Genomic DNA, 27,956 nt, shown 5'->3' with positions numbered 1-27,956 from the left:
TGTCGTTGATTTTAACCTTCTTATGTAAAAATTAGTACGAAATGAAGTACTGATATATATCACGAATATATATATATATATATATATATATATATATATATATATATAATATAAATATCATGATATATATCACTATATATATCGTGATATATATTAGTGGATATATATCCTCGCGCCCTGCTTAAAATATTGTTGGTCGCTTTTATTTTTTGGTAAAAAAATCTCGAAATTCACCCCCTAATTGGCATTTAAAATAAAGTTAATCGTTACCGCCTCACAAGTTACTTTGCTTATGTATTCTTTATAATGATCTATAAGTTTCGTTGGTTAAAAGCGTTCATTTTTGAAAAAAATGGTTTTAAAAAAACATTTTTTTCTAATTTTGAAAAGAATTTCATTTTTGTTTTCAAAATAACTTAAAAATTATTAGTAATACCAAAAATTTCAAAGAGTAATAAAATGTACGTTTTGTATTTCTGAATATTTTGAATTTTTTGTTTTCCCGGTAGACTTAAAAAAAAGGTTAGGTTTTAAAAATTGGTTATGCTATGACTGTTCAAAATTTGCATACACTCTTGATTAGTGACTCGTTCAAGCCATTGTAACTACAGCCTTTTCAAACACACGCTCTTTAAACCGATGAAACTTACAGATCATATAAATGCAAGACAATAGCGATTAATTTTATATTGGATGCTAATTAGGGGGTGATTTTCACGATTTTTTTACCAAAAAATAAAAGCGACCAACAATATTTTGAGAGTAAATCACTTACTTTTAATGTAAAAGTTTTCTAATAAACAAAAATAAACCTTTTTTTAAGCACTTTAAAAAAGTTATAATGAGTTTTCCTAGGAAAGTGTCTCCGTTTTTTTGTCATTTCACTTCGAAATATTCGATTTTGGAATTGGACGAATAATAACCTACTTTTTATTAGCTATAACTCCGCTGCTGGTGGGTATGCAGACTTTACGCATACACTATTTTTTTGACATTCTTATAGGCTATATTTTTGCTAGAAATATTTTTTTCGATAATATCCCAGGTAACCAAATAATATTTACAAAACGTTGAAAAGACGTCATAATTATCACCAAACCACGTCAGTTTTTCACGTTTTTTCGACGTCGAACGTCACGTGAATATGTCCCACCATAACTGACGTCATTTTTATCACGTTTTAAATACGTGATATCAAAAACGTAGTTTTTATGTCGTTTTTTTAGATTATTTTTCATTTTATGGTTTTAAAACTACACAATAATAATTATTCGTATGGGCATTATTGGTATTGCAATTTTTCATTAAACTATTTTAAATTTAGCTTAAGGCTAAAAGTAAAACCAAATGGAAGACTTTATAAAATGTTACAATACCCTCAATGCAACGTTATAGAATTTTCACTTTTTATATAGATAGGTATACTTACTGTGTCAAAACTGAAGCAAGAAATGTCACATTTTACACATATTGAGATAAACACGAATAAAGGTTTAATTCTTATATCTAAAGACTACTTAGGAAATTCTTAGCAGAATTCTAGCAATTCTTAGTCTATAATCTTAATATAATATTAATCTGTTTTAACTTATTAATTTAATAATGCACCAAAAAACTGCTAACATTCCTTATTTTTGTTCAGTGGCGTGCGGACAATCCTGGTCCTTCACCGGGATACAAATTCTTAGAAAATTTATATAGACTGATATTTCTGGTTATTGTTCTGAATCGATAGTCTAGTCGATAGTACTCAGTTTTTGCTACCACATGGCGAGAAAAGCCAAAATTCATGAAAAAGTGACACTCCTTGTTTTTCCCCTGTATTCTTCATATAAACTAATAAATAATTTATTAACAAATTATCCAGCATAATATCTTAATTTAACGCTGTCCCTTGAATCAAAAAGAATCGTGAACAACACATAATAATTAGTTCATTAACAGAAAATAAACACCAAAACATAACCTCATACAGTTTTCAAGAAGAATTATTGTATTAAACTAACTCACTTGAGAAAAACAATAAAAAATCTCTTAATTAACACGTTTCTTCAACTAAATATCTAAATGAAAAGTCTTATTTTACCACACAAAGCACGTAAACAATAAATGAAAAATTTCTTATGACAATTTAAGCTGGGCGGAGGTAAATTCCTCACCAACCAGTAGAACCATATAATCCGACAGGTATTTTCCTCACCAAGTTTAAGGGTTCGTATTAATCCGGTAGGTATTTTCCTCACCAACTCACTCAGGTAATAAAATAAAAAATATAGATGTAATTTAAGAATGATTATTATGAAAGCATCCGAAATCCGAATAAAAGACATTCATTTCCTTACGTTGTAATAATAGTTTATAATATAGATAATGTGCAAAACGTATAACTTATTATTTATTATTTACTATAATAAGAAACACACTTTACAAAATCCATTATAGTCATTTGATTAGACTGATAACTTATTATAGTTATTAAGGTACCAAGGGTATTATAAGGATAATAACGCTTGAGGTCAATAGTGTATAGACCGAGGGCCTTCGGCCCGAGGTATATACGTTGACCGAAAACGTTATTATTTTATTATTATAATACCCGTGATGCCTTCAACGTTTAATGTCCGACTAAATTATTCTTTATATGCAAAAAATTTGAATAAATTTTGAATTAATTAGTTTTCGAATAAGTACATTTACCAGAAATAGTCGTAACGTAATTGTGGTAACCATAGTTTTACTTAGAGTTTTATTTGTCAACTTGACAGTATTTAACTCGTTATTTAAATTTAATAGGCGATAGGGCGTTATTTTTCTATAACACCCCCTTGGGCGTTATATCGTACTTAATAGACTTCGAAATAATGTCATTATTTGTCAAATAATAGACCAGTCGTACGTAAATTTTCTACATTTTTCTCAGCTTACTTGCAGACTGCAGTAAAAAAAAATCATTTTATAATTTGCATAACATTAAATCAAACACAAAACAATCTGATACGTCTTCCGGTTTTATATAATGTAAGGCCAAAAGTATGTTTGAGCCTACTTCATAATCATTTGTATATTCTGATGTTAAATCAAGAGACTGAATTTTCTATACCAAGTTTGGTGTACTTAGGTGAAATCTTCAATCATGTATTTCAGTGTTTGGACACATTTTAATGATTGCATTATGTATAAATATAGCCTTTTCAAAATCTACAAAGACTTTACTAGGATTAAAATCAATTTCGAGAGCTTTAAAAATTTCTGATTTTAACAAATAGAAAATATTGTTTTAAGTTTCTGTTTTTTTTTTGTTTGACAGTAAACAGTATAATAAAGAAATATAATGCTCATTAATTGGCCCATAAATAGTGAATAATTGCAAATAATATGTGGTACGGTAATTGTGCCATACATATAATATACAAGAGGGGCAAAATTATGGAATAAATTAATTGTCTCTAAAACGGACGATTTTGGAGAAAAACCCCGAAACAGGTCGATTTTTATTTTTAAATTACAATTTTTTGACCTATACATATTTCCATAGTAGTAACGTCATCTAACTGTGCGTTGATCACGTAATCAATGATTTTTTTAAATGGGAATAGGGGTCGTTTGGTAGCTTATTTGAAAGGGTTATATTCTCTATTCAGTAATATAAACATTAATGTAATTATTGATTGATTGATTGATTGATTGATGACGTCACTAATATGAAATATAGATATGCCAAAAAATTGTGACTTAAAAATAAAAATCGACGTGGTTCGGGGTTTTTTGTCCAAAATCGTCCATTTTAGAGAAAATGAATATAATCCATAATTTTGCCCCTCTTTGTATAAAATGCATTGTTGCTAAAAATCTAATATTTGTTTCACATTCACAACTAAATACAGTTATCTTACTTTTGACCAGTGATATGGGAGATCCCACATCACTGCTTTTGACACAGTTTATAAAGAGAAAATTTTCCTCCTTGGTTGTTTTTTGAGCACAGCTCTTCATAAAATTCTTGAACCTCATCAATATTGGAAGGAAGTCGACCAGGCATCATTTTCGTCGATAATTATATATATTTTTTCTTATGTAACAGACATCAATCGTAGTAATTGTTTCAGGCAAATTAGCTGCAAGCTCTTGGCGAATGATTTTTGGCGGTTTTTCAGTATATTCTCTTCGGCTCTACGTTTACAAGAGTTAGAAACAATTTTTCGATCTATCTTCTGCAGATCCGGTTCATGATTATGTTGTAGGCTAGATACTTCTAGTTATTGTAAAATTTGCCCCAGTAGTATTCAGTTTCGCACTAAAAGTTATTTTATTGCCTCCAGAACACTTCTTCACTTTCTAAAACTTTCACCTTATAAAAAATAAAATTTTCAAATACCGAGATTACTTTCTATTAAACATGCCATTTTTGTCAAAATTCCAATTATGACTAAAAATAAAATACTATAAAATTAATTAATTAATTATTATAGGTACCTACTGTAATTTTATAGTAGATAAATAATTTCCTTGAATGTTAGTAAAATCTATCTGAAACAACCATTTCAGTTTTGGTGAGGAAAATACCTGTCGGGTTATGACATACCCTTCCAAACTCAGGTATAAGATTATTTTGGTGAGGAAATTACACCCGCCGTTTAAGCTATACACGAAATTGTTTGGAGTCAATATACAACATTAAACATTATAAGCATTAACTCTTTAATTTTCTCCCATTTTTGTGACGTCAGACTTGGGCTGTCTGAAATGAAAACGTATTTGAACGTCATTAATCTTACGTATTTAAAATCACCTATAAAAGACGTTTAAACGACGTAATTTTCAAACTCGTGTATATATTCAACCAAAAACTGACGTTTCCTCGACTTTATTGACGTCACTTGGTTGCCAGGGATCCTTACTTTTTGAGTTATTTGCGAAAAACTGTCCAAAAGCGTGTTTTTTTTTTGTTATAACTGAACATATTCACTCGCAAATAACTCGAAAAGTATTGACTTAGTGAAAAACTCTATAGAACAAAAGTTGCTCAGAATTAGTCATTTTATCCAATTCCGAACTTATTTTGAATGTTTTTTTTTCACTCCTGAGAAGGGGTAATCCCCTCCATTTTTTTAAAATGGAGGGGGTGTAGAATTGTAAACTTTCTCTTATATAATAATAGACAATTTCAACATTTCAACTACCCACAGGCCCGGCCCTAGGAAATTTGCCGCCCTGGGCAAGATCGGCGACTGCCTCCCCCCTTGGTAGACCCAAAAACTCAAAAATTTTACAATGACTCTTAATTTACTGAAGTCTATCACTTAATTCATTAACGGTTTTTTTTTATAATTTTTTCTATAATTTTTAAATACAAGTCAACTTAATATCATTTTTCACTTTTCTCTTATTATTGTGCCTCCGATTTTCGGATTGTTGATTTCTAACTTTGATGATAGCTCTTTTGCGTCTGTCAAACAGCCCTGGAATTTTAAATCACTTCTGGGAGACCTAAAATGGATTGCCGTTTTATTCTAATAAACTTACAACTTGATATACTCCCATATCAATACCTACTCTGCAGTGATTTGCCGACTACGTTGATGCGAAGTGAAGTGAAAACTCGTCGTTTATACCCCGTTTAGGCTTAAGCCTCTTCAGGGTGAAGGATCCTCCTTTTCAGGAGTGTGGGAGATTGCGTCGATGGTATGTGGAGAAGCAGAATTGCTAGTGGATTGGGTTAAGAAGGTGGTTTTAGCGCAGAAGCTGTAGGAGCGAAAGATAGAAATTGCCATGCTCAGCAAGCGACCAGTCAGTGAGGGGGTTCCAAATCTGTCACCTTAGAGGAACGGCTCTTAGATCAGCGTGTGGGGATGCAGTTGTTTATCTGCGATACATTAAGGGAGTTTGTTCAAGTATTTCGTAGTACTCATCGGGAAGTTCGTTTCTGGCCAATTGTAGAAGATTGGCCGGAGGGAATGGAACTTTGTTTTTGGGAGTCCCGGTGAGTATATGCCCTCGCCGATTGCAAGGGGTAATTAGGACATTTTTAGCCCTTTGGTTGTTACCATTAATCGTTCGTATGACATATTTGTTGCTGAGAGAACGGATTCTCTCATTTATGGGAGGTAGTTTAGCGAGTGGATGTACCAATACCGACGGATATCTCCAGTGTTTCCTGAGGCACTTTCTGAGAATTCTACGCTCGCATCCGAGGATTTTATTAGTATATTGTTGATTTAGCGAAGCATAAAGGAGCGCTCTGTAGTCGATAATGGGCCTTATGAAGGTTTTATAGGTGTGCAGGAGAGTCTTGCTAGATGTACCTCCAAACGTTCCAGATAACGCCCCAAGGAGTTTAGCTCTGTTTCTTACCCTGTTTAGGGTGTGTTGGATGTCGATGTTCCAATTGAGTGTCCTGCTGAAGTGGACTCTCAAATAGACCACCGACGGACGATATTCAAGAGTTTCTCCTTGAAGGGTTATTCTGGTTGTTTCGTACCTAGCACTAGATGCGAAGTAAAATGTCATGCCATATTACCACAGAGCAAAGAAAAGTAAAATCACTAATTTGATTTGCCAAACAGCTATCATGAGCAACCAAAGTTAAGTGTCTATAACCAAAAAGTTAAGTATTTTAAACAAATACGAGAGTGAAAAGCTCATAAATCATATAAAAAACTTCAATATGGCGTTCGCTGAATATGTCTATCCTTATTGGTTGCTTAGAAAATTGCAAAATAAATCATAAATTTTGAGTTTTTATAAATATTCATAACTTATGTAAAAATTAACTTAGAACGTTCTTATTACACGGAATGCTGAGACTTCTGATGCTTAAATTATACCCTAAATTTCAAAGGAATTGGTCAAATAGTTTAAAAGGTATTTAATTTGTTTATCCCAAATTAATTTTTTTTGCAACGCTATAAGTCAGAAAATGATGAAGTTACAGTAATACTTTGGACAGTTTATGAAAGAAAAGGATTTATACTATTAATTTAATTAAAAAAAATGACAAAAAATAATTCTAAATTCTGAAAATTATTTTGCAAAAACATGAAAAAAGCGGGGGCTAACTTCGTCCCTAATTGTCCTAGGACAATTGTTTTTCTTTCTAAGTGTGTGTAAAAATTCACTCTTTCCAAATATGAAAAAATTGTTTATAAGTAATTGTTTATAAGTAAGCAAAAAATCGACGTGTTTTTGCAAAATAATTTTACACTGTTTAAAATTAATTTTGTCATTTTTTTTAATTAAGTCAATAGTATAAAAATGTTCTTCTTCCATAAACTGTCAGAAGTCTTATTGTAACCTCGTAATTTTCTGACTTATAGTGTTGCAAAAAAAATGAATTTGGGATAAACAAATTAAATAACTTTTAAATTATTTGACCAATTGCTTTGAAATTTAAAATATAATTTAAGCACCAGAAGTCTCAGCAATCTGTGTAATAAAAAGGTTCTAAGTTAATTTTTACATAAGCTATGAATATTTATAAAAACTCAAAATTTATGATTTATTTTGCAATTTTCTAAGCAACCAATAAGAATAGACATATTAAGCGAACGCCATATTGAAATTTTTTAGACGATTTATGAGTTTCTTACTCTTAAATTTGTTTAAATTATTGCTTAACTTTTTGGGTATAGACGAAAAAAGCGAAAATTTTGCGTTTTTTGATCTTCATTTGTTTATAACTATGTATATCATCAAAATCTTCTGCACGAAACATAAAGGTTATTAATATAGATGTCCATACTACGCAAAAAATTTGGTTTCGGCCTGGAGGGGGATGTGTCACGAGAAAAATCTTATTTCTCTGGACTATAATATTAAAAACATAATTTACTATTTCCTTAATATCAAAAATTGTCTGCCCTCTAAAATTTGCCGCCCATAATTTTGCCGCTCTGGGCAACCGCCCAGTTCGCCCACCCCTGGGGCCGGGCTTGACTACCCATTCCCAAATTTTCATCCTTCCTTTATTTTTTTGGAGGTTTTCGTAAATTTTTGTGTTCCTTGATCGGGCTAGTAGCCTACTATCATAGCATGATCTATCATGCTAGAAAGAAGAAGAAGAAGATAATGATTGTTTTGGAGTAAATTCTTCAAGAATACAATTATCAACTTAAGAAGCGTCAATTAGCAACAATTATCAACAACTAGAAATATCTCGAGAAATGAAACTTCCCGGAATATCACAAATCATTAAAATTCCCAAGGAAAAAGTAAGGAAACTGTTGTAAATACTTTGTTGATTATAATTTACAATATAAGTCCTTTTATTTCGCAAACATTGGAAAATATTTTGATGCCCGCTCGCTAAGCGTTACATTTTTAGTGTCACAAAATATAATAAACACTACATTTTGTCTCTAATAATAACCTAATAATCTACTATAGAAGAAACAATAAAAGTACAAAGATATTAACCTAAAATGTTGACAGAACTTTTAATATTTAAAACCACTTACCTAGAAGAAAGAGAGCCATTGTTAAACGATAAAAACAACAGTATAAACAGAAGTTATCGTTTAGTTTTCTCCACTAGCACACTTTTAATTTTGAAACTGAATTCGAATGATACACAATAAACAATTAGTTTCTACAATTCATGTACATAAACTTTTCAACACTTTGCACATCTTCCTCAACTCTACTAACAAAATACAATAATATGTAAATAAGTCTGGTATTTTGAACTCGCGTCTCACGTCGTCGGCACACGGTTGCAGTAGTAGAAGAAATACACAACGTTGTCAACTTTTTCGTAAAATTCATTGGGGTTTTTAAAACCAAAGCTGATAAAATGTGTTTATAAAAAGGAAATTCCAATAACATAGTAATCAACGGTGTGTAATGATTTTTTTTTGACGAAACTGGAAATGATTTGCTTATGAAATAAAAATACCAACCAAGGTCAAACTGCTTAATAAATTTCTCAATATTCCCGGTTTAATAAAACATTCAAGGCGATATTATTACCTATATATGTATAATATATTATACATTATAATGATTGATACTAGTTGAATTAGAAACAACAACTGAGAACTCTCATAGAAATCTTATAAGATCAGAAAGTTACAATATCTCGGCCACGTTATGAAAGGGGATAAATATGTGTTGCTACAAACCATATTGCAGGTTGCACGGGAAAATAAATACAGGGAAACCGAAGTATTGGAAGAAGACGTATATCCTGGCTCAACAATCCTGGAGAAAGTGGTATAATTGCAGTTCCATCGACTTGTTTAGAGCAGCAATCTCAAAAGTGAAAATAGCTGTGATGATTACCAACCTCTTTAGAGGAGATGGTACCTAAAGAAGAAGAAAAGAACTCCCAAAATAATAGTTACTCTACACCTTTTGGGCTATCCCTAAAAATACAAACGCTAAAGATTGCACTGAATATAATATAGAACACTACCATTAATAAGTCATGTTCTCAAATTATTCTTGAAAATAATAAATGGTTGTGTAAATAAAAAACTAGAAGAAGGAATAGATGATTGCTAGTTTGGGTTTAGAAACGGAGTATTAGAAACCAGAGAGGCGTTATTAGCTTTTAATGTGATAGCTTAAAGATGCATGGATATGAATGTGGATGTGCATGTTTGTTAAATTGATTTTGAAAAGGCATTTGACAAAGAAGGACATGAAAAATTAGTCCAAATTTTAAAGACAAAATACATAAACAAAAGGGACTTACTAATAATAACAAACCTTTACTGGAGTCAAAGAGCACAAATTGTAATAGATAACGAACCCAGTCCAGAAATTGAAATCAGGAGACGTGTTAGGCAGGGATGTATTATGTCTTCATTACTATTTAATGTATATACTAAAGTTATTTTTGAAGAAGCATTACTATCTTAAAGTGAAGGAATAATAATAAACGGAAGATCTATTAACAACATAAGATATGCAGATGTCACCGTGATTATGGCAAGCTCTGCTGAACAACTCCATTTACTACTAAACAAAACAAACAGTTTCTGTGAGGAATATGGACTGAAAACCAATATAAAAAGACCAAATACATGATATTACCTAAGAAAACCAACATACAAACAAGCATACATTTGGGAAATGTAGGTACCGATAGAAAGGGTTGATAAATAAAAATACCTAGGAACTTTGATTTCAGATAATAATGATCAAACAACAGAAATAAGGTCCAAGATAGAAATAGCAAGAAATTCGTTTAAAAAATAAAGCAATTCTCTGCAAAAAAGATCTTAGATTAGAACTGAGAGTAAGAGCTTTGAGATGCTAACTGTTCGCGATACTGCAATATGGACTTGAAAGCTGGACATTGAAGCAAGAACACATAAATAAGATACAGTCGTTTGAAATGTGGTGTTACAGAAGGATGAGAATAGCATGGGCACAGAAGAAAACGAACACGGAAGTATTTCGAGAAATGGGCAAAGAATACGAAATAATAAACACAATAAAAATAAGAAACTTACAATATCAGGGACACGTAATGAGGGGACAGCGATATGAAATGCTAATAGTGATAATACAGGGAAAGATAAGAGGCAGAAGGAGTATAGGAAGAAGGAGAGTGTCATGGTGAGAATTTAAGGGACTGGTTTAAATGCAGTTCTATAGAACTCTTCAGAGCAGCGGTAGATAGAGTAAAGATAGTGATGATGATATCCATCCAACCTCCGATTGGGAGACGACACTTAAATAAGAAGAAGAAAACTCCTTCTATCCTTTCAAGCAGGTAAAACAAAAATTGGAATCCTCAAAATCGGGCATGCAATCAAAAACCATGTCAAAGAAACCACTTTATTGCAATTGACGTTTCGCTATGCTCTCCATAACTTCGTCAGGCATCTACAATGAACGATTACAAGTAAAAAGTAGTGTCTTATGTTTTCTGACGATGTAAAGCTGTTTAGAGAAATTCAATCCTTGAATGATGCTGTTCTGTTACAGGATGATCTTAAATCGTTTTATGATTGATGCAGTTTAAACAAAATGTCGCTTAAATAAACAAATGTCATAAAATGATATTTTCGAGGCAAAGAAAACCAAAATTATATTTGTCTACTCTATAAATAACTTGCCATCAACCTCTAAAAATGAAGTACCAGACTTGGAAATCTGGTTAGAGACCAATCTGTCATTCTCAAGCCACGTCAACCAACAAACACGGCGATGAAAGTACTGGGATTTATCCAACACACATCTGTAGACCTGTCTTTATTCACATTTAGAAGACTTTATCGTGGCCTCGTTAGGTCCAGATCCACTGTAGCGTATGGATCAGTTCTATGGCACCCATGATACAACTGTTACATTGAACAGATTGAAAGGGTCCAAAATAAATTTTTGAGGATAGCAGGTTTTAGGAGTGAATACGGGAGAGAGGAATATGACTATCAGATATCAATTTTTGTTTGCTGCACAAAATCATTAATGCTATTATAGGTTGTCCTCAATTGTTATTACTCTTTTATCTTAAACCGTCTACACACGCTCTGACACAAGCACCTGACTGTCGGGGCTGAAAAAGTAGGTCTGACTGTTAAAACGTATTTAGGCTTGTCGCACGACAAAAATGAATTATCCTGACAGTCAGACTAACCGATTTTGTCGAGTGGTCTTGCTATTCCAACATCCTGACAAATTTATCGTGTCAGGACGTGTGCAACGTTGTTGGCCTGATTTCTGACTCCAACACGGATGAATAATTCGACGGTTAAACTGCAAAACCTCGTAAGTCGATTTTTGGTCCATTGTGACTTTTATGCTTTGTTGGTTTATACTATTACATATCTTTTAAACTACGAAAGCTTGTAAGTCAATATTTAAATTTAATGGTTTTAGCGACATCTACAAAAACCTCGTAAGTAAGATTCTAAGTTACAATACCTCGTAAGTCACTTTTTGACAAAAAAAAACAATATTACTGAATTTTACTCAATGGTAATGGGATCGTTACCTAAAAGGACCCTACACACAATAAACGAATAAATTGAACCTTACATAAAGAAGCCAACATGTTTTTCGTCTCTCCTCTAAAGTTACATAAAACTGACTTACGAGGTTTTGCAGTTTAACCGTCGAATTGTTAATCATCTATACGGATTGCTTTTGTAAAGCGGTGGACACAAATTACGTGTTAACTGTGTTAAGGTTTATAATATTGAGTACATAATTTACTACCTGGTGCTATATATTTTAACATATTGCACTTTTTATACTCCCAATTATGACGTTAGAAATTAAAAAATACGGCTTATACACAGTATGTTTAGATAAAATGTAAGTATATATAATAATTTTACGTTTTGTCAGATACTTTTGTCAGGACGTGTGTATATGCGACCCCGACAAAAATGGTAGGGGAATTTATCGTGTCAGGAGGTCAGGTTGTCAAGTTGTCAGTGCGTGTGTAGGCGCTTTGAAAGTACCTAGTAGAAACAACAGAAAATCGGAAATATTTTCAGTGCCATTTCACCACACTAACTATGGTATTAATGAACCGATTACATGATTGGTCCATTAATAAATAAACAAATAAACATTAAAATATTGACCAATTAAAAAAGGACTGTTGTTGCACTGGTTTGACAACAAGGAGGATTCAGACCCAGCAAATCTTGCACCGGTCAAGTCCTCGCACTAACAGAACCCATTGAAGAGAACTTCGCAGAAAAACTTATAACAGGGGCTGCTTTCGTGATCTGACAACAGCCTCTGACACATAAAGATACGTATCCATTACGTTGGTGCTCCGTGCTCCGTGTAGCAGTTTCACATAGTGCATACGTTGGTGCTACCGCTCGGCGATCCAATCGGTGGCGGTTTTTCTGTAGAGGAGCGCATCCCGTATCCACTGTAGCTGCTACACGGAGCACGGAGCACCAACGTAATGGATACGTACCATTAAGACACAAGATATTGCTCCACAAATTACGACACTCTCAATGACCACCATCTAGGTAGGGTCGTACATTCTTTACTGCAAAAAGACGCTTTTTCGCCATGCTGGAGGGCAAAGTCAGTAGATGAAGAGTTCGAAAGAACGTCCTCCCACAGGAAGTGTTTTAGCAACAATGCTTTTCAATAAATATACAAACGACCAACCCACGCCGAATGAAACCAAGCACTTCCTCTATGCCGACGATCTCGCAATATATGACCAAGCAAACAATTTTGAAGAAGTAGAAGAGAAACTCAAAACTGCCTTAAAATAATGATTGCGTACTACGTACAGAAGAGACTGAGACCCAATCCTTCTACAACCCAAATCTGTACCTTCCACCTTCACCATGGTAATACATTAGAACACACAGGCCAACCTAAATATCTTGGAGTAAGTCTGGATCGGTCCCTCAGCTACAGACAACGAGATCGTTTTTATGCAGGACAGAAAATTAGGACGTTTATCGACGATAGGAAGATAGGACGATCTTTCTGCTCGCTACTCAAAAATACGGTATGTGCCAAAACAACACTGAAATCAGGAAGCCTGTGAAATATAATCGCGTCATATGAAACAAGTGACAATAGTTGTCATGGTATTTTTAAACATTGTATATTCTAACAAACTGTCAAAAAGATTCGAAATGGTGCTTATAACGGAAGAAAAAATATTTATTATCGAGTATTATTTCCGCTCATACGGGAATGGACGATCAAATGGACCTAGTTTGTTATTGGTTGCCAATTAATTTCGGGAAGAGTTTCAGAAGAATGCACCGACTAATAAGGACTTGTTAAGAGTCGTTGCAAAATTTCGACGAACAGGAAGCGTTCTAACTCAACGCAAAAGCTGTACTGGTCGTCCAGTTACCGTGACAACAAATGCGAACCAAGGAAGGCTATTTCAACAGGTGTTAGAATCACCAAAAAGGAGTCTCCGCAGAACATCTCTAAAAATGAATTTGAGTGAAACGTCTACCCGAAGAATGTTTAAGAAGATTGGTGGTTTTCCCTATAAAATACAGATTGGGCAACACTTGACAAGACAAGAAATCAAGAGTTGTTTATTGTGCTTCAGTCGTGGTAATGGTTTATGAACAACCCCTATTTTTTTCTAATGTGTGGTTTACAGACGAATGTCACATCCATCTGAATGGATTTATCAATCGACAGACAAATCGTTTTCTTGCTTTTGAACGACCAGACATCATTTTAGAGAAACCTCTTTATAGTGACCGTGTAACGATTTGGTGCGCAGTATCAGGTAATGGATTATTGGGCCCTTACTTCTTGGAAGACGAGCGTAGAAGACCCGTTACACTAAATCTTGACACCATTTTTTATTGATCTCATACAATTCTGTCGTGCCAGAAACATATAGTTGAATACCCAACGGTTCCAACAGGATGGAGCTACTTGTCATACCACGAGAGAATCCTTAGATCTGATTCGAGAAAATTTTGAAGACCGCGTAATTTCCCGTAACACGAATTTTCCTTACCCTGACCTAACCTGATTCACCTGATCTAACAACTCTTGTTGCTTACGTATCAGCGGCGGCTCGTGGGTCAATCTTCAGGGGGGTCATTTTGGTTTGAAAACTTCAAACTGTTGATTTTTTAAAGTATTTAAAAGATCTTTTAGCATTTATATTTTAGATAAAAAATACAGACTTAGATAAAACTCAATACTATTTACCCTAGTTTTCCGAAAATTAAATTTGTCTTTTTTTAGAGTAAATCTTTTGAAAAATATAGGAAAAATGGTATGAACAGGTTATTGACTGATATATAGATAGGAATATTTATAGTATAATAAATTGTAAATTTATTAAAACGAAACTTACTTTAAATATTTTTATATTTTAAGTCAATTCTTCTATCCTTTAGTTCTGCAAAATAGTCTATGACCTTCTCATTGAAATTTGGAATGCTCTTGACAAGCGCTTTCTCGATGCTCAGCATAGACAAGGCACTAAGTCTAGGTTGTCCCATCGTATTACGCAGGAATGTTTTTACTCTTTTTAAAGTAGAAAAACATCTCTCACTTTCCACGGTTGTCATAGGGAGTGTGCACAAAATATTTAATAACTTCACTGCTTCAGAAAATGTTTCAGACAAATTCATGTTAATAAAAAGCTGAAGTATGGCTACTGCACCAGCACTATTGCGAAAATCCTCACGACAATATAAGACTTCAAGTTCCGATTTTAGTTTGGAAATATTCACTGTGGGATAATTAGCCGTCACCATTTTTAAAATATTTTGCGGAAAGTTGGTAGTGTATGCTTCAAATTTCTCTATGTAGAATAACTGTGAAATCATGAGATGATCATTGAAACTAAACCTGTGATTTATTTCAGATATAATAATATCACAAATTTCAAGTGCAGTTCGTCGCTTTGGATCCTCTGCAGTAGTTTTTCTTTTTTTTGCTGTTGATGTGCTTGGTACTTCTGATTCCAAAATAGTATTTCTAATTATTTGGATATTGTTGTTAAAAGACAGGATACAATTTTTGACAGATATAACATCAATGTCTCGCATTTGCAATTGTTTAAACAATATATCAACATGGGGCATTATTTTATGGAAAAAATTTAACCAAAATAAAAAATGCTCATCTTCCAAATGTCTTTTTAAACCAGTTGCTTGATTTATATTGTTACCATCTTGCTCCTCATCAATAATTTCCTCTAAGCAAGATTTTAAATCATCTTTATAAGTGTATACAATTTCAACACATTTTGTATTGAAAGCCCATCGAGTAGGCGCAGCTTTAGGTAGCCTTACTTTAACCACTCTATCCAGAACCATCGTACGTTTTGGAGATCGGCCGAAAAAGGACGAAAATCCGTGTAAATTTGCAAAAAATATTTTTATCGGTTTGTGTTGACTCGCCGCTTTTTGGAGGATAAGATTAAATTGATGGGCATAGCAGTGAATGAAGTGTGCATTTGGGTATATTTCTTTAATTTTTGTTTGTACTCCTCCCAGTTTACCGCTCATGACTGATGCACCATCGTAACTTTGGGCAATCAATTTTTCAGGTGCTTCATTAATTTTTAATAATTGAAGTTCTTCCAATATTACATTAGTTAAATGTTGTGCTGTAGTACCTAGGGGGTTAACAAATTTCCAAAATCTTTCATGTACAATACCAGTTAATACATATCGCAATATGATAATCATCTGCGTTTTATTGGAGCTGTCTGTGGTCTCATCTACTTGAATGGCCACAAAATTTGTCTGGCCAATCTCCTTCATGATATGAGTATGCACAATGGCTAACATTGATTCTAAAATATCGTTCTGAATTGTTTTCGATGTTCCTTTAAATACTGTACTTTTTTCAATGTGTTCTTTAAACATTAAATCCAGTTCAGAAACAAAATCGATAAGGCCCAGAAAAATTCCACGATTATTGGAGCTGTCACTTTCGTCATGACCGCGCAATGCAATTTCGAAAACTCCACAAAATTTTACACAGTCGATTAGTTTGTTTAAAATATACCTATTTTTAGATACCAATTCATTAAAGTCATGCACAGATTTACGATATACACTATCAAGTTGCTGTCTTATGTTAACACGTCCTAAACTTGCGTAACTCATTGATGAATTTATATGAGTAGTTGAAGAGGCATGTTTTGTAATTTTCACTTTTAAATGCTTAATGTCAGTTACTCCATTTTTCGCCCATACAGCGTCATTCGAAAACAGTAAACACGGATAGCAAAAAAATGCATTTCTCACACTGCAGCCACAAATCCAATCACACAAATTGTACATTGATTCTTTAAAATATCTTTGAATGTCCTTACCCCTATCCTTTGTTGTTTGTTTTAAATTCATGTTTGGTTTTGGTCGACCACTTTCTTTTTTCTCAAGCCGCCGTTCATAATTTAGTGTTCCAGCAGATTTTAAGGCAATTATTTCGTCAACAACACTCATCTTGTTTTTGTTACAATCACAAAAAAATCCAACAAAACAAAATAAATTACGCAAATACGCCGCGATCGATATAGACCTGCCGTGAAGTGCGGTCAGCAGACGGTAACTAACTAAACGTGAGGCCGTCGACTCTACTAGAGGTATACGACGGAAAGGTCACTCCCACTCTCGCCCACGAAATTGCTATCTGCCGTCTCTTTTCTATTTTACATGCATTTGTCCATAAGCCATAAGAACTGTATATAGACAATTTAAAATACGGCCCAGCCACGGGCTTGTGTATAGCGCGAGGCGCGACGTTATTATATCTATTATATTTGTTTTGCCAATGCAGACTGCTGAGAGAGAATTTTATATTTCAGAGTGAAGTTTTAGATAAAAGATATTTTTAATAAAATTGGTATTTTTATGAGATTATTTTAGGGGGGTCATTGACCAATTGACCCTAAGGAGGAGCCGCGCTTGTTACGTATGCTGAAACAAGCCGTTTTTACAGAAAACCCACCGGCAACTATTGATGAACTCCGTGAAAAAATTTTGAACTTTTTCAGAAGAATGCAGCAGCCTATTTTTAAAAACATGTTAAGCAATCTTGTTAAGCGTTATGAGTACTGCTTGGAACCCAATGGCGAGCACTTTGAACACATTTTGTATAGAAGCAAAACTTAAAATTCGCATAATTTGAAATGTTGGTATTTAATTTTTCATATTTAATAAATCTTTAGTTTTTCAGTTTCGTTTGTTTTGACGCATACTGTACTTTAGACGTTTAGAACTCTAAACTCGGAGTAATTGCACGTAATCTCTCTGGAGAATGATTACTCAGATATTTTTCTTTATTTCTCCCTTCCTTTTACCCTATCAGAGTGTTGGATTTGGGCTAGCTATTTTAATTTCCATTCATCCATCTCTTTTATTCTTTTCTGTGTCCTGCCATTATTTTATTCTAGTGATTTTTGTTTTACTTTTTCCACCTCTGCTACTTGCTGTATCCATTTTTTCTTGGTCTGCCTCTTTTCTTTTTACGATGTTCTTTGCTTCGTGGACTTTTCTTGTAATTCTGTTGGACTGAATCTTCATCAGATACCCATACAAGTTCATTTTTGTCTCTTTGTTATTTTATTTTTTTATTGGTCCTTGGTTGGTCATTCTCCTAATAGTCTCGTTGCTTCATCTATTCCATTTTGTCCTTCCAACTATCCTTCTTAGGTATCTCATCTCCATTGCATTTATCCTGCTCTTATGTTTTTCCAGAATGGTCCAGTTTCCACTTGCAAAGAGCACAGTCGGTATCACTATTTTGTTATATATTTTTATCCTTATCTCTCGTGCAATTTCGCTTTTACCCAGTATTGGGGCATAGTATAACTTCTTTTGATTTCTTTGCTCTATTTGTTATTTCTCAATCTATTTTTTGTCGTTAGTAATTATACTTCCCGGGTGTTCGTAAGTTGTAAGTATTTCCAATTCTGAGTTCTTACATATACATATTATCTTTAGTACTTCATTATCTTCCTTATCTTCTTTGTCGCTGATTATCATTATCTTACTTCTTTCCTCGTTCATTTCCGTTTTTAGTTCTTCTATTTGTTCTACCCATATACCCATTTACTCAGATATCATCTGTGTAAAATGAGCAAAGTCGATATAGAAACATGCAGATTCTGCGAAAATCCAGACGAAAATGGACCCTGGAGCAGGGTTTCACAGTAGAAGAACTATTTCGCGCAGCAGCCGATAGAGAAAGGATTCAAGAACTCGTAAACATGATGACGGCGAACGTTCTGAAGTCGGACACGGCACCTAAAGAAGAAGAAAAGCAGGGAAATTGTTCACAAATGCGATAGATCTCTGAAACAGATCTTTTTTAAAACCTGATCAGACATGTAGTCACGTAGGTAGTTCAGAAGCAGATTTTTTAAAAATCTAGGTCTTTTATACCTACTAAAACATAGATATAACATAATTAGTGTGACCGAATAGTCAGTGGCGTAGCTGATGATTGCGGGGCCCCCGCGACAATTTTTATGGTCCCCGTATTATAAACATAACGACAACTAATAACAGTATAATTACTAAAATGGGTGTATATAACAATATTTGGCCTTTCTTTAATAAGTCTTCATTAGTTAGTGTTAATAGATTTTTTGGGAATAGACATGAAAACCTATTATACATGAATCTTAATCCGACAAACCTATTAGTAAGTTGTTGCAATATTATATCTAAAATTACATTGAAAACATTAACTACAAAACTTTTTTTGTTAAAAGTTATTTTTTCGTCTCATCTGAGCTCATCGTAAAATTTTTTTATACGTTTTATCCGTTTATTTTTAAATTCCCGTATAATACCCCACTATTCTGCTATTCCTGCTGCGTTTGCTAAAGTTTCGGAAAACGAATTTCTCATTTCTAGAAGATTATCACGAGATTTTTCAAAAAGGTGAAGGGCTACCGTTAACTCTGCCGTTTCAGATTGCAAAAGTGTTTATGTTAGATTAATAAAGTTAAGTATTTTAGATTGAATATTAATGTTAACGACAAATTCAAAATTATTCATAATATGCTCTAATAATTCATTAACTTATAATTTTTCATCGTTTTTTAGATAGCAATGAAATTTTCGTTAAACATTTCATTACTTGTCGGAAAGCTCGACGCAAAACCATAACAGCATCATGTCTGGATGACCACCAGGTTTCACGTAACCTTTTAAGTGTTTGCAAACGCATCCAAAGTCATAATAGTACATAGTACATCCTATCTTTTAATACTTGCACTAAAAAAAACATAATTTTTTTAGTTATATCCTAAAGAAACCAACTCCTGTACACCAAGAACGGCATCATTCAACACTAGGTTCAGGTTATGGGATGCACAATGAACATAGGAAGCTGTTTTCCAATATCAGTTAATACGCCTTTGTATGCCTGAATATACACCACTCATAACGCTTGTCCCATCATACCCCTTTCCTCTGCAGTTGTGTACGGAAAGGTGCTTTGATTGTATAAATTTTAAAATTTCATTTATAAGACCTTCTGCACTTTGGTCTAACATGCGAATAAATCCCAAAAAACTTTCAACAACTTCTGCTTTAGAAGATAAATTATTTTCATCGCAAGTTACCTACCGGAAAATAAAATTAAGCTGATCGTGTTTCGAAATATCTTGCGTGGTATCAATAATTATTGAATAAAAACCTTTTTTTTTAATTAATTAATCAATTTGTTTTCAGTTTCTTAAGCTAGCAAATTTATAACTTCGTTTTGTATTTGGGGGCTCAAGTAATTTGTTTTTTTTTTAGTTATTGTTTTTATCGATTAATTTAGCTAAAACAGTATCATATTTAGCTAGTAAGAAAACCACCGACAAAAAATTACCTTTTTGGGATTCACTTTCATCTAAACTACCAACATGTCCAAGAAGTTGCGTCGATTACCGGCTTCATTATTTCCTTCCAAATTCCCTATTTTGATGCTTATTAGGAAAATATGTTTTGGTCCCCAATTTAAAGAAAGTAGAAGTCTTAAGCCTGAAGACTTTAAGGGGCCCCTCCTAACGTCGGGGCCCCCCGGGCCTGTCAGCTACGCCACTGCGAATAGCCCGAAAAATCCGGGACGTGGCCCGAATTACGGAGTCCGGTCCCGGCGTCCCGTACAAGGCTTCCGGGCCATCCGAATTTTTAACATTTTGGTAAAATTCTATTTTCAAATTTTAATTACGTTATTCTTCTAAGAATTCACATCAAATTGAATTGGTGGGACGAAAAAGTGGACAATTTCTAGAGTGTAATAATAATACCACATTCAAAACACATGCATTTTATATCGTGGTATTATAGTTCTACGAAAACTCAAACTCTGGACTTTTCCCGTTTCTGTATTTTAATTATCGTCTTCCGAAAAGACGATTCAAAAACATGAATATCTAATAATGATAATTATATTTTTATATTAACCTAACGTTCTATTTACATGAAAGTCCAACATCAGTTGATTTTCTAATTTTTCCTTTTTTGAGAACGATTTCTGGATTGGAAGTCGAAACGTCAAAAACTAACAAAAATGTGTCATTAGTTACAACCCATCCCATCAAAGAAATTTTTGTCAACATAAAAATGTTAAATAATCAATAAAATGATGATATTGAAGTTCTATATTTAACAAAAATTTTTTTGTCCCGATTTTTATTGAAAAGTCCCGGATTTTAGGTATTTTTTCAGCCTTGTCCCGAATTCAATTGAAATGGAGTTGGTCACACTAAGCATAATATGCACACAAAAAATCTTTCATGTCGCTGTATTTGAAGTATTTTTTTAGTATAACAAATATCTTGATAGTTATTAAATATTAAAAACAAAAATCTAACTTGTGAATGTTAAAATGCCACTACATAATAATATAACAATATGTAAATTCAAATAATATGGCAACACCGCTGGAACTATAATGGTCATTGGTCCAGCGCACGTCACAGGAAAAACCATAAACCTAATGAGTCTTTGCCTGCTAATCACATTTATGTAGGCATCCATTAATGCCAAAAGCCAAAATATCAACTTGATTAAAATCCATAAAAATACAATTTTGTTTGCAGATGAAAAACAGGTTTTTGTCTTTGAATATTCGAGCACTGTTAACATATTAATGATGCAGGAACATTATTTATTTTATTTATTAGTGAAAATACCCATGTTTATGTATCTTAAATAGGAAACGCGAATGAAAGAACTAACTTAAATGGTTTTTTTTAGTATTATGAATCTTTAATATTGTAGTTTTTATGTTGGTTAAACTTTTATCATGTTTTTATACAGGTTTTTGTCTATTATAACGCATTTAATTAAAAGCAATAATAATAAGAGCATTAAAACGGTAATAGAAAAGGAAAAGACTATCGAATACAATCGACCACCAGTGGCGTAGCTGACAGGCCCGCAAGGCGGGGGGGGGCGACGTTAGGAGGGGCCCCTTAAAGCCTTCAGGCTTAATACTTCTACTTTCTTTAAATTGGGGACCAAAACATATTTTCCTAATAAGCATCAAAATAGGGAATTTGGAAGGAAATAACGAAGCGGGTAATCGACGTAACTCTTACTCTTTTCGGGTGCAATTTAGCGTTTCGTACTTTCGTGGACATATTGGTAGTTTAGATGAAAGTGAATCTCAAAAAGATAATTTTTTGTCGGTGGTTCTTTTACTAGCTAAATATGATCCTGTTTTAGCTAAATTAACCGATAAAAACAATAACTTAAAAAAACAAATTACTTGAGCCCCAAATACAAAACGAAGTTATAAATTAGCTAGAGAAACTGAAAATAAATTGATTAATTAATTAAAAAAAAGGTTTTTATTCAATAATTCTTGATACCGCTCAAGATATTTCGAAACACGATCAGCTTAATTTTATTTTCCGGTATGTAACTTGCGATGAAAATAATTTATCTTCTAAAGCAGAAGTTGTTGAAAGTTTTTTGGGACTTATTCGCATGTTAGACCAAAGTACAGAAGGTCTTATAAATGAAATTTTAAAATTTATACAATCAAAGCACCTTTCCGTACACAACTGCAGAGGAAAGGGGTATTTATTTATTTATTTATTTATTGAAATATACATCCACCAGGTATAAACCCATAAAGGTGTACATAAGAAAACTACATACATTGACTGAACACTTGATGACAAAATATAAAATAAAATAAAGAATAACCAAAAATGTTTCTGTTGTGAATACACATACACAATAATAAACAAAGACCTTAATAAAGAAAAATAACATGGCATCAATTCGATAAGCTATTGCGTATTTCGCGTTTAAAGATGTTAAAACTAAGAAAAAAAATGTCCACAGATCTTAAGTTATTGACACTTCTGCACATACTTTTTATCGGACAATAGAAATTATGTTGCGAATTAGGCACCGAAATATGAAAAGTTACACCTGAACGTGACACAGCTCGTGGTACATTAAAGTCTACAAGACTAAGCAAAACATCGCTATTAATTAGGCAATTGACAATTTTGAAGATGAATATTAGGCCGTTTATTTCACGCTGCTTACGCAGTGAATGGAATCCAAACTCAGAAAGGAGTAAATTATAGCTATAGCCTCTAACCGGATATCTGTTATATTTTTTGAGGTAACAATATCTTAAGAATCTTTTTTGAACAGATTCAAGATTAGAGACAAGTTCTGCATGATTAGGATTCCATACCACGCTGCAGTAATTAAGTTTACTACTAACTAGTCCAAAATATAAACTACGCAAAGCTTCCACAGACGTTACATCTCTGCAGCTTCTAATAATATATCCTAAAGATTTGGTTGCTTTAGAGACCACGGTATTAATATGAGTTGAGAATGTTAATTTACTGTCAAATATAACACCAAGATCTTTAAACTCTGAGGTAGAAGACAGTAAAATGTTGTTGACCTTATAATCGAAATGTATGTTATTGATCTTTCGGGTATAGGACATTACTTTACATTTCTTTATATTTAAGGATAGTTGATTATCGAAACACCATTCATTAATGGCAGAGATATCCTGTTGAAGTTTAACGCAGTCGGAAATATGGTTAATTTTGCGAAATATTTTCATATCGTCCGCGTACAACAGTGTTTCAGAGTCTACGATGGAGCAGATATCATTAACAAAAAGGAGAAATAATAAGGGACCCAGATTTGACCCCTGAGGTACTCCAGACGTGGCAACAAAACGAAAAGATCGAAAGCCTTGATATTCTACGAACAAACTCCTATCAGTTAAATATGATTTCAGTAATATTTGAAAGTTATTGGAAATTCCAAACTGATCTAATTTTGTTAGCAATTTATTGTGTGAGACTCGGTCAAATGCTTTACTGAAATCAGTGTATATGACGTCCACCTGTTGTCTTGAATCTAAAGCTGACGAAACATATTCTGTAAATATACAAAGATTTGTTGCCGTACTCCGAGCTTTCACAAAACCATGTTGACTGCTGGTAATCAAACAACGCACATGAGCATACAAGTAATCTGTCAAGATAATTTCGAACAATTTAGAGAATGCTGATATAAGAGCGATAGGTCGATAGTTAGATATATCAGAGTTTGAACCTGATTTAAAAATAGGACAAACTCTTGTATTTTTCCACGCAGCTGGAAATGTTGTTGTCTTAAGAATGAGGTTAAAAATTACAACAAGTGGTTCTATGAATGACTCGACGTGACATTTAAGTATCGAAACAGGAAAATTATCAGGACCGCAGGAAAATTTATTTTTTAATTTCTTTGCACCTTCTATAATATCGTTACTGGTAATTTTACCGATATTAAAGTAAGAACTTGGATTATAATTAAAATAAGATGTAACAGAAGGAGAGCTATTACTATCAGAAATATAAACACTCTTAAAGAAGTTTGCAAATGCGTTTACTATATCTTGACTCGTGGTAAACTTATCACTACCGTATTTCATCAGACCAGGTATCCGTGATTTATTATTTTTGGCATTAACAAAGTTCCAAAATTGTCTCGCATCTGACTTAAAAGAATTTTGGGATCTTTCAATAAATTTTTTATATTCTAGTTGTATTTCTAATTTAATAGTTCTCCTGAGATCTTTAGCTCGTTGGAGGTAAAAACAATATTTACTTCGTCTATACATTCTCAGATAATGATGTTTACGTTTAACTTTGGCGATTATTTCAGATGTAAACCATGCTGGATATTTTTGAGATCTAGTTGAACTAAGTGGAACACATTTATCTATAATTTCTTGGAGAGACAAACTAAACGAATCTACAGCAGAATCTACATCTGAAAAATGTTTTAAATGACTCCAGTCCATTTCGGTTAAAAGTTTATTAAATTTATTTACGTTATATTTTCTAAAATTAAGACGTTTCTGATTCGGAACAAAATATTCATCTTCTTTGACTTCATACGGAAAATAACAAGTTAAAGCAGGATGATGATAATCAATAGGAACTAAGGCATTGACTTCAGGTGTAACTTCGCAACTAAAAACTGACGGTGTTACAATCAAATCTAATATCTTTCCATGTATATTTTTTATTTTGTTACATTGTACAGAATCTGTATAGTTTAATAGTTGAACAAATCTATTAATTAAAGGAGTTATTTGACTATTATTAACATAATATGCCGCAAGATCTGTTAAATTAAAATCTCCAATCAAAACGACCTCATGAGTTTCATGGAAAGTTTCAATATAGTCAAAAAAATCAGAATACTCACTAAATGTCACGTTAGGTGGGATATAAACTGTTATAAAGAAGATTGGTTTGATATTGGTTTTGAAAACTTTAACACATAAAACATCAATTTTTTCTATAGGAAACACTACACTATGTTGTTCTGAATGACACACGTTATTATTTACAGCAAAAATCACTCCTCCTCCAAACTTGCCAAAACTTCGATCTTTACGATAAACTGTGTAGGTGTCTTCAGGAAATAGTTCACTACTGCGTACTCCTTCTCGAAGCCAAGATTCTGTGATTGCAATAATGTGATATTGTGATATTAGGACATTTTGAAAAAATATAGTTGTTTTCGAATTTAGACCGCGACAGTTTTGATAGTATACAAAAAGGCTGTCATTATTTTTCGGTGATCCAGTGGATGATACTACAGGTTTTTTGAGACAATAAATGGTAGATTATTTTTGTATTTTATAATCAAATTTTTTTCACCTGCTGCCAAACGATCGCTAAGTTCCTTTTTGATTTTTGAAGTATACTCACGTTGCATAACAGTTTGATCTGACCTCATATATATATTCTTATAACAGTCTAATGATTTGAGTTTGGGATTTAGCTTTAAAAAATTAGTCACTTGATTACTATTCGGAAACGTAACTTTAATTGGACGACATTTATTTGAGTTGGCTGACGGTTGTAGACCTAAACGGGAAACATGTAAACCATTTAATTGCGGATTTCGATTCATTGATATAGCTGTAAACATATTTTCAATATAAGCTTGCAAATGAATTTCAGTTTCAGGAACACCAAATATTAAAATATTACTTTCTTTTCTTTTAATTTGGTTCAACTCTGTCGTTATTTTTATCATATCAAAGGAATCCCCTTTTTTGTTTAAGTCAATTAGGCTTGCCTTAATTGTCTGTATTTCGACTTCGTGGTCAGTTTTTATTTTTGTTATTTCAGTTTTTAGGTCGTCGATCTTTTTCTCATAAACATCAAGTTTGCTATTTAAAATTTGCACTATACCAGCAGAAACACTATCGACGATGGATTTAATAAAAGTTTGATCTTGACAAAGTTGTTTAATAGATACGTCGGCCGCACTTCTTATTTCAAGTTGCTGTTCCCTGGTTAATGGCATTTTTTTACAAGGAAACGATGCTGATTGTCGAAAAAGAAAAAATTAAGTGAAAATTTAGTAGATACTTTTAACTTTTTTAGAAGAAGATTGAAAAAGTTCGAATAATAATATATTAACAACACTTGGTTAATTAACAGTAACACAGCAGGTCAACATACGTGTTCACTCAACGGTGGTCGAACTACTGGTATGATGGGACAAGCGTTATGAGTGGTGTATATTCAGGCATACAAAGGCGTATTAACTGATATTGAAAAAACAGCTTCCTATGTTCATTGTGCATCCCATAACGTGAACCTAGTGTTGAATGATGCCGTTGTTGGTGTACAGGAGTTGGTTTCTTTAGGATATAATTTAAAAAATTATGTTTTTTAGTGCAAGTATTAAAAGATAGGATGCACTATGTACTATTATGACTTTGGATCCATCGCGTTTGCAAACACTTAAAAGGTTATGTGAAACCCGGTGGTCATCCAGACATGATGCTGTTATGGCTTTGCGTCGAGCTTTCCGACAAGTAATGAAATCTTTAACGAAAATTTCGTTGCTATCTAAAAAACGATGAAAAATTATAAGTTAATGAATTATTACAGCATATGAATAATTTTGAATTTGTCGTTAACATTACTATTCGATCTAAAATACTTAACTTTATTAATCCAACATAAACTCTTTTGCAATCAGAAACGGCAGAGTTAACGGTAGCCCTTCAACTTTTTGAAAAATATCGTGATAATCTTCTATAAATGAGAAATTCGTTTTCCGAAACTTTAGCACACGCAGCAGGAATAGCAGAATAGTGGGGTATTATACCGGAATTTAAAAATAAACGAATAAAACGTTTAAAAAACTTTTACGATGAGCTAAGCTGAGGCGAAAAAATAACTTTTAACAAAAAAAGTTTTGTAGTTAATGTTTTCAATGTAATTTTAGATATAATATTGCAACAAATTACTAATAGGTTTGTCGGATTAACATACATGTATAATAGGTTTTCATGTCTATTCCCAAAAAATCTATTAACACTAACTAATGAAGACAAACTAACTAATAAAGAAAGGCCAAATATTGTTATTTACACCTATTTTAGTAATTATACTGTTATTAGTTGTCGTTATGTTTATAATACGGGGGCCCATAAAAATTGTCGCGGGGGGCCCCGCAATCTTCAGCTACGCCACTGTCCACCACTCGTTTTGGCTTTTGTAGATTTCCATAAAGCCTTTGACACGGTAAAAGTTGACAACATTCTGGAAGCACTACAAGCATTGACTACCGATACACAAGGTTAATTTGCAATACATTCAAGAACGCAACTATGTGAAACTACATAAAAACACGGACCATATCCCAATCGGCAGAGGAGTCCGACAGGGCGATACTTTATCGCCTAAACCAGTGGTCGGCAAAGTGCGGCTCCGGAGCCGCATGTGGCTCTTTGGCTCCTTAGGTGCGGCTCTCACACAAATTTTATTTAAAAAATCTTGGTAGGAAAAAAAACTTGGTAAGAAAAACGTTACATCTTATTCTGATCAATTGGCTTTCGTCAAACTTACAAACTTTAGCAGTTGTCAAAATCCTCTTAATGCCACGAAACCTGAGTTGAAATTTTCTTCTTTTGAAATTGGCATTAATTGCTTTGAAATACAATTTTTGGATTTAAAAAACAAGGAGGTATTGTGGCTGTAAATTCGAACGTCTTTGTGTTGAATT

General features: G+C 33.1%; 2 protein-coding genes across 2 annotated transcripts in view; both read right to left on the bottom strand.

The window, feature by feature from the left end:
• LOC114335311 (uncharacterized) overlaps positions 1–8,747 on the bottom strand; it is a 149,801-nt gene extending 141,054 nt beyond the window's left edge. Inside the window, exon 1 of the mRNA XM_028285534.2 lies at positions 8,454–8,747. Within this exon, the coding sequence (XP_028141335.1) occupies positions 8,454–8,472 (19 nt within the window). The 5' untranslated portion in view covers positions 8,473–8,747. The remainder of the gene's footprint in view (positions 1–8,453) is intronic.
• Positions 8,748–10,782: 2,035 nt separating this feature from the next.
• LOC126893012 (uncharacterized) lies at positions 10,783–26,243 on the bottom strand. The gene is made up of 3 exons (XM_050662950.1): positions 25,589–26,243; positions 24,070–25,388; positions 10,783–10,830 (listed from the first exon to the last, which is right to left on the bottom strand). Exons 1-3 carry the CDS (start codon positions 26,241–26,243, stop codon positions 10,783–10,785), a joined length of 2,022 nt encoding a protein of 673 aa, XP_050518907.1.
• Positions 26,244–27,956: the final 1,713 nt, after the last annotated feature.

The sequence above is a fragment of the Diabrotica virgifera genome, chromosome 10, assembly GCF_917563875.1.
Source record: "Diabrotica virgifera virgifera chromosome 10, PGI_DIABVI_V3a".
NCBI classification, from domain to species: Eukaryota; Metazoa; Arthropoda; class Insecta; order Coleoptera; family Chrysomelidae; genus Diabrotica; species Diabrotica virgifera.
Note: the sequence above shows the minus strand (reverse complement) of the source record. Positions and strands in the feature narration are given on the sequence as shown.

Excerpts from the sequence above, each read along its gene's own strand:
- LOC126893012 (XM_050662950.1), bottom strand. The coding sequence starts at position 26,243 with ATGCCATTAACCAGGGAACAGCAACTTGAAATAAGAAGTGCGGCCGAC. Across the intron at positions 25,389-25,588 it reads TAGCGATCGTTTGGCAGCAG|AATCTTGGCTTCGAGAAGGA; the intron begins GTGAAAAAAATT and ends TTGCAATCACAG. Across the intron at positions 10,831-24,069 it reads CATTCATAGAACCACTTGTT|ATGCCTGACGAAGTTATGGA; the intron begins GTAATTTTTAAC and ends CGTTCATTGTAG.